The 12879-nt window shown below is 41.4% G+C and overlaps 2 protein-coding genes across 6 annotated transcripts in view; both read left to right on the top strand.

Moving 5' to 3' along the window:
- Positions 1 to 446: 446 nt before the first annotated feature.
- Positions 447 to 1594, top strand: PTH (parathyroid hormone). Its single transcript, XM_049821317.1, has 2 exons — positions 447 to 532; positions 1321 to 1594. Exons 1-2 carry the CDS (start codon positions 447 to 449, stop codon positions 1592 to 1594), a joined length of 360 nt encoding a protein of 119 aa, XP_049677274.1.
- Positions 1595 to 6981: 5387 nt separating this feature from the next.
- Positions 6982 to 12879, top strand: part of BTBD10 (BTB domain containing 10) — a 30536-nt gene continuing 24638 nt past the window's right edge. Inside the window, exons 1-2 of one of the 5 annotated variants that reach the window (XM_049821313.1) lie at positions 7023 to 7070; positions 8046 to 8080. The gene's annotated coding sequence lies outside the window, so the exon portion shown is untranslated. Of the gene's footprint in view, positions 7071 to 8045; positions 8081 to 12879 lie in introns of all 5 variants that reach the window. The other 4 variants (XM_049821312.1, XM_049821308.1, XM_049821310.1 and 1 more) reach the window with 4 other exon arrangements.

The following is a 12879-nucleotide window of genomic DNA, read 5'->3' as shown; positions in this document are numbered from 1 at the left end:
AATAAATAAAAGAACAAAACTTTTCACTTGCATAGCTATATACAAGTATTTCAACATACTTGGAGCATATAAAGTATAAATTATTTTTAGTAGTAGTAGTGGTGGTGGTGGTGGTGGTGGTGGTGGTGGTGGAATAACATGGTGCTTTTCACCCAATTATCCAAGAGCTGGGTACCTATATGATGATGATGCAGGGCAACTAAGGCTGACCAAAGTTCTTAGACTTGCCTACAAAGTAACAGTAAGTTGCTCACAAAATTAGTATTAGAACTAAACTCTTCATTTGCATTTCTTGATCTAACCCATTTCACAAAAAAAGTGTTTTTCAAAACCACTTCTCTGATGTCTGTCTTCAACTTTTTTTCTAAATTAATTTTTTTTGAATTAACAGAAATTACTTGAAATACACATTTATACAGGTATTCACTTCTATCTTCATAGGCAAAATGACTTCTATAAAAAAACTGGCCAGGACTGCAATCATTTTATATGCCATATGCTTTTTTACAAACTCTGATGGAAGACCAATGATGTAAGTACAATATTATACACTTCCAAAGTTTGGAGGATGACTTTAGCTGTTCTTGAGAACATGGTTGTTTTGTCTGTATGTAAGTTTATGTGTATGTCAGTCTTTCTGTCCCTGCTTTTGAACCCTTTGGAGAAGCTGGCCAAATTCTGTCCTCTAGATACAGCTGTAGAGATCTTAGATAATCTGAATTCTTACACGTTTTTTGAAAATAGGCAGCTGAGTAGCAGAAGAAAAATCATATAATTGTTCTTTTAGGAATATAATTGGGTAAGCTGCATCTCTTATTAGACACTTGGGGGGGTATACGCAGGAGAGCATCTTTTTTACTATGCGAGAATGTAGCTGGAACTCGCGCTTAGACACTAACATCAATCAGCATTGAGACACAAATCCACAGGAAATCATGCTTCCTTAGCTCTAGTGTTCACAGAAAACTACCGCTGAATAAACGCCATAGTTTTATTCATCAGTTACCTATTGTCATATAAGCCCTAAGCTAATCTACAACAGCTAAAATAAATGATAAATATATAGTCACACAATATTGTCACAAAACTGGATTACTCCCCATTTTTGATGTCTTCTCCCTAATATACCCATTACCAATAACAAATCACCATCCACCCTCCTTCTCTTCTCCAGATGTCATTCTATCCCTCACAAAGGTAGGTTCTACGGCTCTGAATTGCAATACCTCACAAAAGTTCCCAAACCTGGGGTTTTGAGTGAGGATCTAGAATTCAAGAAGGGCCATTATGAGTCTCTTTCTTTGCTTTTCTTTCATGCAGGAAAAGATCAGTGAGTGAGATGCAGTTAATGCATAACCTTGGAGAGCATCGACACACCGTGGAGAGACAGGACTGGCTTCAGATGAAACTGCAGGATGTGCACAGTGCCCTCGAGGATGCTAGGACCCAGAGGCCTCGAAACAAGGATGATATTGTCCTGGGTGAGATAAGAAGTCGGAGGCTGCTCCCTGAGCATTTGCGGGCAGCAATGCAGAAGAAATCCATCGATCTGGACAAAGCTTACATGGATGTACTCTTTAAAACAAAACCATAATGAAAAAGGCCAGAGCATTATGTCTGTCCAAGTAAGCACATGTCTGTATATCATTGATCAAGTAGGGCATTTATTATTATTTATTCATTCAAACTGCAATAAGGATTAAAGGCTCTATTCAAGATTGTAGCCCCATTGAGTTAGACATTTCACAACCAAATAATAAAATGTATTTACAGTCTGCCCATGACCATTGCTGCTAATTTCTTGGTATCTTTTAAATCACTAATGTATCTTATAAGTTTCCAGCATAAAAAGAAAAAGAAACCCGAAACAGTAAGAAAGTTGAAAAATTATTTAAGACCAGTTCTACTACTTTTACATGGACACCATTTGTATGTAATCACTAGGCCTACTTGTACTGTTAACCAACAATGAATAAATGCAGTAGAACCTGGCTCCAGAATAGGGCACCATTTTGCCTAGGGTTAAATTTTGTTTAACTTTGTACTAACAAAAATATGTAAACTTAAATCCACATTTATTTTCAGAAGGCGGCCTAAAATTAGATGGACATTAATTACATAGCAAAAGCTGCATGATAATAATTCAGGATTAAAGAGTGTAAACATAAAAAATTAAAGTAGGAAGACAAAGCCTAAGACTAAAAATTAAAACAAATTCTGTACGAAATAGAAGAATGAAATTTTGCAAAATACTGAAATGAAGGGAAGGTTTGCTTACATTCCCCTCCTCCAAAAGATGGTAACCTATAATTAACTGCAGAAACAGTGGGAGCAGAGAAGGTAGCCCATACCTAAGCATGACCCTAACTATAGAACTGGGAAATGAATCTATACCAGGCAATTACAACTGAAACAAAAATCTTGTGATACATAATTTTTTTTGTCCCCCATTTTCTCTGTAAACTAGCTATCTCTGAATTTCTGTATGTTGTGTTAGGCCTCATGTGTAAGTATTTTTTGTTTGTGAGACCAGTGGCTCTCATAAATAAAATTACTCATTTTCATGTGCAATTTTTTGTAGAATTGGGATCTCAGTTTGCCAAATCCCCAGAATGAGAACGATTAACATGCAGAAATCAACCTGGGAGAGGAACCATTAGCTGTAATACATTCAAATTCTAAACAGGACTTGAAAAGAATCAGACATAAATATGGATGGGAAAAAAATCAATTATTATAACAATAATTCTAAAAAACCAGCAAATACAAAATTATTTTGAATGGTATATGCACATATGTGCTTAGGACCACCCTCAATCATTTCTGACTAATAAGAACATTTTCTCAGTAGGAATAATGGTGGTTGCCTCCAAATTTGCTATTGCCAGAGCTCACGCCAAGATGAATTGCTGCTCTAAGCCAAAGTGTCTGTATGTATGATCCCATATCACTTATTTGTTTGTTTGATGTCTAGCACGCCTTGGGGAACCTAGTAAAAAACTCATAAATCATTACAAATTTAAATGCAATCTGCTGGAGGCTAGAAAGGTACTTGTAACTAGTGAACTGTAGTTCACAATCATCTTGGCTATACTTTTAGTAATGTAAAGGTCCTGATGCTGCAAGCAGATGCTACGCCTGTGCACATCGGCGCACCCTACATATAGGCAAGGGTTCCATGCCACTTGTCTGTTTGTAGAATCAAGGCCTTAAAGTGCACTTTTTATTTATTCTTTTATCAGACATCTGTGCTAACTTAAAGAAATAAAATTGCATTTTTGTACCTATGTCTCAATTATGTGTTACCAAATAAAGTGGACCAAAAGCTCTTGGACATTATTTTAAAGCATAATGACTGACTGACCTGTAACTATTCTGATATAATTTAGCATTTGGGGCAAGACTATTAAGCCATTTTATTTTATTACAGCAATGTAAATACAAAAATAATGATGAAAGCAATTTTTATTTTTCCTTTTGTCTTTCCTGCACACAAAATCATATTGATGGTTAAACAAAAGGTGTTTACCTAGCAGAAACCTATTTATGTCCCCTTACAATAATGACACATGCGCAGAAAGTATATAATCATCAAGTGCCAAATCCTTAAACTGTTTCCTTTTGATCTAAACAAAGAATTCTATTATCTAAACCACTTGTTCATCCTAATCTTCACCTATCCAGTAGATGAAAGATGCTTACACAAATATTTAAAATTTCTGTACACTTCAAAAAATACTTGTTGCTTACAAAGGGCTTCAGGGTCAGAGATGGATGATGCACCACTCAACACTGTTTAGCTAGAAATATGGCCACAGACAAACTATGCTCAGCACTGTCTCATTTTTGGGTAAAATAATGTTTGCTTTGCCCACATACAGTATGACTCATCAGAAGGACTAAAGACAGTACAGTGGCAGAAGAATTAGTGCTAGGTAATGCCCATTAGAAAAAAAAGATGTAATTTGAATGAAATTACTTACTAATGGTAATTATCTAGAAAATTGATTTGTTACAGCTTTTCAGTGTAGCATCTGATCAGTGTAGCAGCAGTCAAAACAGAAAAATGTTCAGAGTAGGGCAGAGGTTGCTATCAAAAATATTTTAATATCATGACATATTGCGAAGATTCATCTTCACCTGGACTAACGTGCAATTTTAGTCATTTCTCTTTCACAGATTAAGGGGACTAGAAAGAGGATGGTAAGAAATAATAGGGCCACTGAAACACACATATATGATAATAAATGGTAACAGCAGCAGTCAGAAAATAAATAAATAAAAAGAGGCATGATAAAGATATGACAAATGAACAGTAGAGAGAGATAAATGGCATTGTCTACCTATCTTTCAAAGAGAACAAGGAAAGAGGTGAAGAATTGAGCTTGCACATGGCTGAATATGGAGCTTTTAGCTAGTATGAGCTGAAATCTCATCTCCAGCCACTGTCACTGGAGGAGATAATGGCATGACTTTTGGGTATGCTCGAGTTCTTTTCCCACGCATGCGTTGGAACCTGCCTCAAGTCTATGCCAGGTTGTGCACTTGGATGTAAGCAATGTAAATACTGTACTTCACAACAGGCTTAGAGATGCATGGGACTGCCAGAGGAGACTTCCTATGTCCCTTGTTCCAGTAAGGTAAAGTTAGAAAAGCATTAGGTCCGCATGACTTCTCATCCACTGGATCAGCCTTCCAAAGATGGAGTGTCTCTAGAAGGCCTCTTTCCTCCCTGAAGAATGTGGTTTCTATACACATACTGCCTTTCAAGGCAGAAAACCTTGCTTTATGATCTGGCAAGGGCTTTTTGCTAAGAGCTGTGTCCTCGAAGACCCGTCCCATGCAGATGGGTATCTATTGTACACACCTGTTTTTTATAAAATTCTCAGTGAAAAGAAATATAATTGCGTCTCTCACTCATGACTCATTGAAACAAGCACTAATATCAATATCCATCCTCAGGGGAAGTAAAACAGTAGCATGTGAAAAAACCCCCCACACATGAAAAAGTAACAAAGCCAAAATCACAAGAACCCTAATAAAAACCAGACAAATTGTAAGAGCTGTAGGTAAAACCTACTGTGGTGATTTAACTGCTAGTGATTTGGCTTTCTTAGCTGCTTCTAACTTTGGCTGCTGTAACTACTGCTGTTTAATATTGCTCAGCTCACTGTTAAACAGCATGTAACATCTGACTGACTCCTCGCCTAGTTAGCGCATTCTAGCAGCTTTTGTACAGGCTGCTTGGCTGTCATTGTTCTGCTGGTGGATTTCCAGAACTGTGTGGTTTAGATCTGTGGTTATTGTTAAAGGATGGAAAAGAGAATTCATTTAACAGATTAATGATTTGCTGCACATTGTAGCAAAGTTTCTGTCTTTTATGGGGCATTTCAATATAGCAAAGACACAAATCCTTGCTGTCTTGCCCCCTCTTTCCCTCCTCTCCCCAATGAGCATGAGGTATACAACTTGCGTATCTACTATTCCCTGCCCGAAGCAGTCAGATCTGCTAATGCATCTGTCAAGTCCAGAGGTGTACACTCACTGAATGTTTAGATCAATACTTAGGTGTCCCTGAAAGAGGAGGATGCTCTGTAAGATACATAAGAAGGACACCAGAAGCATTGGCTGTAGAGTTCCAGTCTCTAGAATCTGACAGCAAATTTGTCAACTTCCTCCACCAGAGGTTAAATCAGAACCCCTGCTCAGGGTGAATATACTCATCGGTATGATATAGATTCATGTTTCCTCTTACCTGCATGTTTTCCCTGGGAGGTCTGGTCCAGCCAGAGCATTTTATGAGACTCTGAGAAGACCCCATACATAGTGGTTGATCTTCACAGCGGGGCTGCCCCGAAATAGCCACTGTGCAACCAAACTGGCTTCCCACGGTGCACAAAGGAGAACAGATAAACATTCAAAAGTTTGGGCAGAGGCTTTCTCCTTGTCTTTCTCCTTCCAAACTCTCCACTAATTCCAATTTTCTTCAATATACTTACTGTCTAGGGTTCTACAGTCTTCCACCTGATATGGAAGTCAAGCTTTGCCTGTATTTAATAATGATGCTATAGAGAATATCATCGAAAAGAGAAAAATGTCTTTAGACCTGAACACAGTTGGGACTTGGTATCGTTTTATTCTCCTCCCATGAGGAGTGCAAAGGGCTTAAGAGTCATCTTTACAGCTGTGACGCTCCAGTACACTCAAGTTGGCAACAATGTGGGACATGATAGTTCTGCTGGGGTATGACGGAATGAAAGCCACATCCACTAACGTGCCTAAATAGACTGCAGATTACAGAGGCTCTATACAACCTATAGGGCTACACAAACCTAAAAATAATAGTTGTAATTTAAATCAGGAATCAGTTTTAGGATGAAGGTCGAGATAGCAGAGATGTCAGCTCGTCTAGCTAAACTGCATTATACCCTTCTTCAGCTTTTTCCTGTGTGCCAGGCAGGGACAGACGGATGACGGTGCCAGAGCACCACGGGGCTGGGCTAGAGGCCAGAGTTCTGGGTACGTGCCGCCACGTAAAGCCGGCAGCGGTTTTTCCTCAGAACACCTGTGTGTACGCGCTAACTGAGCTCCAGCGGAAAGGCAGCCGCCCGGTTACCATCCCCTCAGTGCAGCTCTACAGGGGACAGCTTGCCTCGCCTGCCTCACCTTTCCCGGTTACCTCTCCGCGGCGGCGGGCGGGAGGCAGGCGAGGAGCCGCTCTTCCCGCCGGCGGGCGGCGCCCGCTCTCCAGCGCCGCCTCTCAGGCCCCCAGCCCGGCAGCCTCCACCCGGAGCGGCAGCGGCCCTCAGGCGCCGCCGGGCTCGGCCCGCCGCTGCCGGCCACGCCGTAGCAACGGCCGCCTCACAGCGCCGGCCCGCCCCTAGCAACGGCGTCGCCTCGCGCCCCGCCCCGCCCCGCCAGTCTCGTGAGATCTCGGCGCCGCCGCCGCCGCCTCCTCCTCCTCCTCCGCGTGCTGGGCGGCTCTCGCGAGAGCTGGCGGCGGTTGCCGGGCCCGGGTGCAGCGGCCGGTCGGCGGCGGGAGGCGGTGGCTCGGCCGCGGCGCCGCGCGGGTGAGTGGCGGGCGGAGGCGGCGCGGAGGGGCGACGGGGGGGCCCGGCCCGGCCCGGCCCGGCCCGGCCCGGTCCGGTCGGGCTGCGCGGAACGCCGCTCCGCGGAGGCGGTGTGCCGGGGCTGCCGGGCCGCTCCCCCGCGGCCAGGGCCGTTGCCGCTGCGGCCGAGCCGGCGGAACGTACGGGCGGCGACGTGCCCCTCCGGCCCGGCTCCCGGCCGCGGATCCAGGGCTGTCCCGTCGTCCCCCCCCCGCCCCCGCCTCGGGGCTCGCGGGAGGCCGGCCCGTCCGTGGCTCTGCCTTGCTGCCGGCCCGGGCGAGCGGCGGCGGCCGCTGCCCCGGTGAGGGACCGGAGCGGTGGCTGTAGTCGCCCACCGGCGTTTCGGAGCGCTTCAGCCGGCCTCCTGAGGCGTGGCACCCCCGCGGGCCTTGCTTCGGGTGTCCCTGTCGCCCGAGACGGACCGTGCGTTGAAGCTTTTGCGCTTTAAAAGCATCGCAGAAAGAGTGTTTTCGTCCGGTCGCTTCGGTGCCTTGGTAGCTCTGTTGCCGTGTGGTGTCATGAGTAGGCTGAACACTGCTTAAATTTCTGGGTTTCACCCTGTGTTTATTGGTAAAACCTGCGATTGCTATGAGGGCTGTACGGAAACAGCGTTATTGCTTGGGACCGCCTGAGGGCAATCGTATAATTCCTGAGCATACTTATTTTACATAATCACTGAGTGTTGATTTAGCGACTTGAGTGATTTCACAATGCGTTCAATATCTTTATAAAACTTCTTTCCACGTAACCGTATTTTATTTGCAGAAAACATCAGTTGCTTGTATGATAAATCTGTCATAGTACAATTATGTGTTGCAGTTGCCTATCGTTACTTTTCTTTAAATTCATTTTTGTTCTTGGCTATTGCTTCTGCATCTTTTTCCTTTTTATCTCCGATTCCATCAAATGTGTCACTTTAGAACTCTTTTCTTTCAGAATTTGGATCCAGTTCCATCATAGGCCTTTTCCAGGTTTGTTTCTGTCACTTGTCTGGCTTCTTTGTCCAAAGTAGTGCTTGAGCATTGTATCTTTTTGTTCTTTACTGTTGCCTGCCTCTTACAAATTCTAGTACATGCTTAAAACCTGGCTTCTCGGTAGCCTTTTGACTGTCATCTCTGTTCTCCTTATTTTTGTTTGCCTTTTTTCTTCATGAATCATCTTCAGTGATTCATTTAAAGAGTATTTATCTCTGTTGTTGCTTGAGCTTTGGCGATCCTTCCCCTGGAAGACCCTCTCTTTCTCTCTTCAGTTTGCTATTGAATTAGATGATCCAGAAATACAATTAAAATTATCAGCCTCACACTATTCACAATTCATAACCTGATAGTTCACACTTGTTTTCTTTTGTCTGAATTAAAAATCTGTCTGCATGATCTTAGAATCACAGAATAGTTTAGGTTGCAAAAGACCTTTAAGATCGAGTCCAACCATCAACCATGCCCGCTAAACCTTGTGTAGGTTACTTTGAATTCCTATAGCTTGACCACAACTACAGTTAAAAGCAACTGGCTGATTTTTTTTTTTCCCCCTTTTGTTAACCATTTCTCTATAGCTAAGGAAAACTGTTCCACTGTATTTGTTTTGCAGGTCTGTCAGTGTGGATTTGCCTTTGACTAGGTCTCTGTCTTGCAAAACATCACAGACAATTTTATTTTTTTTTTCTATTAAGACACACATCTGTCAAAAGCCCTTGCATATTACCTCTTGATTTGTACCATCTCTGTCTCAAAACCTCATTGTGGTCTATTACATCCTGCCTGTGGTCGTCATTGCCATCTCCTGATGATGCTGTTTGAGACTGTTCTTATGATTGTTTTTCAGCACATGTTTGTATTTATGGTTTTGCCCAGTGTGTTAACGCCAGGGAAAGTGCGGGTTAAGAAAGACAACAAGTTAAAAGCACCTCTCATATCATGTATTAAATTCCTTCTTGAAGCCCAGTTTTCCTTTTAGGCACTATTGCGTTTGAAAATGGTAAACAGCTCGTGTGGATGACACTGCTTATTAAGTTAGTTACAGATGTCATCACCATTGGTTTTTCTGTCACTTTGTTATAAACCATATGCTTGCGTAGATTGTACGCTTGAGGCCGGGGCTGTTTTGCCCTCTATGCATACAAAAGAATCAAAATCCCATTATGTGCTAATTTCTTTCAGCACAGCTTTCCTTTAGCACTGTTGCTTAAATCTTGGCCTGGTGCTGTTGCTTATCAATAAAAGTATGTATCTCTTTAAAATACATATAAAATCAAAAGCTAATTTAGAATTAATTTAAAATGTGAAAAAATATTTGGGATTTTCTTGCTCACTGAGATGTATTGTTACTGCTGGGTGCAACCAAAGGTATAGACCTTGTTTGTTTCTTCAACAAATCTACCTGATAGTGTTTCATGCTATTTGTTTTGTCACTGATGCTGAGTGTTATAAAGCCCTGTGTCTGTTTTCTGTTTTATATTGGTAGGCCACAGGGCATGGTGCTAGTAGTATTGGCAAGAAGTTAGGTTCTGTTCCTTTTTCCTGCAGCGATAACCACGATTCTGCTTTTGTGTGGGAGAAGTTGCTCAATCCACTGAGCTTTTTACAGGTAGACCTAAGCTGATTTTACACAATGAATTCTAATACAGAGTGGGAGTTGGGAATTATCTGCCTCTTGCTTTTTAGGCTTCTGGTATCAGATAGGTGTTTTATCGTCATGTTCCTTTTAGGAATATCATCAGCTTGCCGTGACTGCTTGTTTTGGTTTTTTTTCCTCCACTTCTTACTCATTAAGGGAAGCTTCAATCCTGACCTACTATCTTAATGTTGAGACTGTATTGCAGAGGATATTTCTTAGCTATGCTTTAGTCAGTGTCAGTTTGATAACATTTCAGTGATGATAACTTATAAAGCTACTTTATGTGGCTGAATTGTGGCTGATAGTTTGCAAGAAACTCACTTGGCAGGTATGGATTTCCATGATATATGGGTCTGCATTATGAGCATGTGTGCTTTGAACTGTATTTCTTAATTAGGATGTAATGTTACTGTGCTTGCATTCCCAGTAAATCTTACTTGTCAGTTTTTGTTGTTGCTGCTTTTGTGCTTTGCCGACTGGAGGCAGTGAACAGCGGACTGTCACCCCTTGCAGACAGTCTAAATAATCTGAATCTTGGAGTTTTTCTGTCACAACTAATGCCAAGTTTTGTCCTAGCTGGTTACTTGTCTGTTGGATCTTTCTGATTCTCCTGGTTCACCTTTACAGTGTATATCGCTGATGGAGCAGGTTAGAGCAGATGAGCTTCTGAAACCTGTCCTACTTTAGGAAATGCTTCTGACCAAGGCTTAAAGCTGAGTAGCTAGCTGCCTGAAGTATTACGTGTTAGTTACATGAACGTTGTCTTCTGTATGGACAGCTGGAGCAATCAGTTCTTTGTTCCACCTGATGAGCTGGTGTCCAGAAGATGGCATCTTGGGCCTCTGCCTCAAAACTTCAGGCTATTTTAATCTTCTTTTTTAGTAAGACTCTAGAGCTTTGCAGCCTTACAAGTATTTTCAGAAAATATAGGGTGGCTGGCTGGCTTAAAATATTTTGGATATTGGTTGAGATTAGCTTTACTTCTTTCTGAAAGATTTCCAAAGAATTTTTTTCCTTCCCTTATCTGCAGTACCTTGCAGAGTGCAAGTCCTGCACCTCACAAAAGTATATGTCCACTTCTGTCCGGCATCTGATGTTGTCTAAATCTTGCTTAATCTGCTGTACATCTTTTGTACATTGTATTTTGCCATGGCACAGAGCTGAATATGCTTTAAGTATTATTTAATGTAATCTGTTCTACAGCTATCACAAGTTAGTGTATGATACATCCTTTCATGAGCTCTTCAAGTAGTGGTGTAAACACATTAATTACTGTACCTTGCAATGCCTGGGGTGGCTGTACTACATTGACTATTAGCTTCCCAAAGCCACTGGGTGTCTGTCTTTACAATTCCCTTGTATTTCAGTAGTCTATAACTTTCATAAATTAGTAATGATTCTGGCTTCAAGTTGATGTTAGGAAAGCTGTCTGTGTTGAAAGCTTTGAAAATTAAAGTCTGCTTCCTGATTTCCTATTTTACACAATCATTCCCTGTGATAATTCTCTGGAGTATTAGCTTTCTGCAGAGGGGTAAGAAATCATTCTTTACACCTGGAGAATTGCTTATTAGCTAAATTAGAATGGCAGTCAGTTTGGCTAATATGACAGTGTTTTGTGATCTACAAAGAATGTTTGGATTTGATCCCCCCCCCCCTTTATTTTATGTGCTTGCAGTGCCTTTTCGTCTTCACCAACATTTCAAATGCAGTTCCTTGATGTCATGGGAGGCATTGAATAGTATTTGGGGCCACATACTCTTGCAGTTTTTTTGTTTTATGTGTAAGGCCAAAATGTTCTGCAAAAAATGCTTGCTTTATTGCCCACAGTGTGAATCCATGCAAAAAAAAAAAAAAAAAAAAAAAAATTTGAACCACAGTTGAAAAATTTTGTATTGTGGAAAAAAGTGGATTTGCAGAAGTGCTTAAAAATTAAGTAGGAGGACTAGTTGGTTACTTTACAGAATTTATACAGTATTTCCTAATTGAAAATTTTCTGTTTTCAATAGAAAAAGGCATAAAAAAATTCCTTATAGTTTTACAGGTTTGTTAAAATCAGAAATAAAATTGATAAATACATTTGTAATCAGCACAAAAGAGCTATCAGCAGTGGTCAAGAAGAAAAAAAATTGGCTGTGTTACAGCAAATTGTTTCTTTGAGAAGTGTTATTTGTTAAGATCCTGCTGAGTGGAGGATGGAGGGAAGACTGTTTCTTGTTCACAAGTTCATAGTGTGACATGCTTGGAACTGTATTAGAAGTTTCACAAGATGTGACTTTGGAGACTTCCAGATTGTTTACCATTTTTTCATAACTGTGCTCTAGTTCTGAGTTGTGGGCCAGTTTGGTACTTCATCAGTGACACTGCTGGGGTTCCTCCTGTGCTTTAAGCTGGGAAAAAGGAATACTATACTGTTGTTCATGAGGAGCAGTCCCATTTGTTTGTTTCTGTCCTTCTGTGTCATCTATTGTTTGTAGTGGCTTAAGCGTGTAGCTGCATAGCAAAGCAGATTGAGGAACTGATCCTAGCAGATTGAGGAATTGATCCTACTTAAAACAGTCTTTTTCTTTGAAGTGTATGTGAACCTATATCCTCCTGTTGAATCTGTCACTTTCATTAAATGAAAGATGGGGAGAAGGCAGAAAGTGTGAGACCATTTAAGAAAGTGACTTGAAACTGTCTTTTCAGCTGCAGTTCTCATAAAACCAGCCACTTTTACATGTCTTTCCAGTGCAAAAGCTAAATTCAAACACTGATGTCTTACTTCAATGAAATGAGTAATAACTAGCTGCTGGGTGACAACCTGTTTCTGAAAAGGCACCTGCTTTGGTCCATACCAGAGAGGGTGAGGTGTTTAGAAGTCTTTTAGATGGTTTTAAAGGGAAGGGAGAATTTGTGGAAACAAACAAAAGCTTGAAAAGAAACGTGGTGCCAAATGAGCCGGACACTATGGTGCTTCAGAAAATATGGGCATTGAAGCAGGACCCTGTGGTAGTTAGTAGCTGGGAATGATTGCAGAATGGGAGCTGTGGTGTTCCACTATAAGATTGCTGGTCTTTGCCTTTTGTTCTAAACCGTGCTGTTGCCACGAGTAGTAAGACTTGCTGTGTATCTTGCTCAAGTGACTCAATATAACGAACACAATTTGTTTCAATTCAGG

Source organism: Accipiter gentilis, chromosome 17 (assembly GCF_929443795.1).
Source record: "Accipiter gentilis chromosome 17, bAccGen1.1, whole genome shotgun sequence".
Classification (NCBI taxonomy): domain Eukaryota; kingdom Metazoa; phylum Chordata; class Aves; order Accipitriformes; family Accipitridae; genus Astur; species Astur gentilis.
This window is presented reverse-complemented; position numbering and strand designations above follow the sequence as displayed.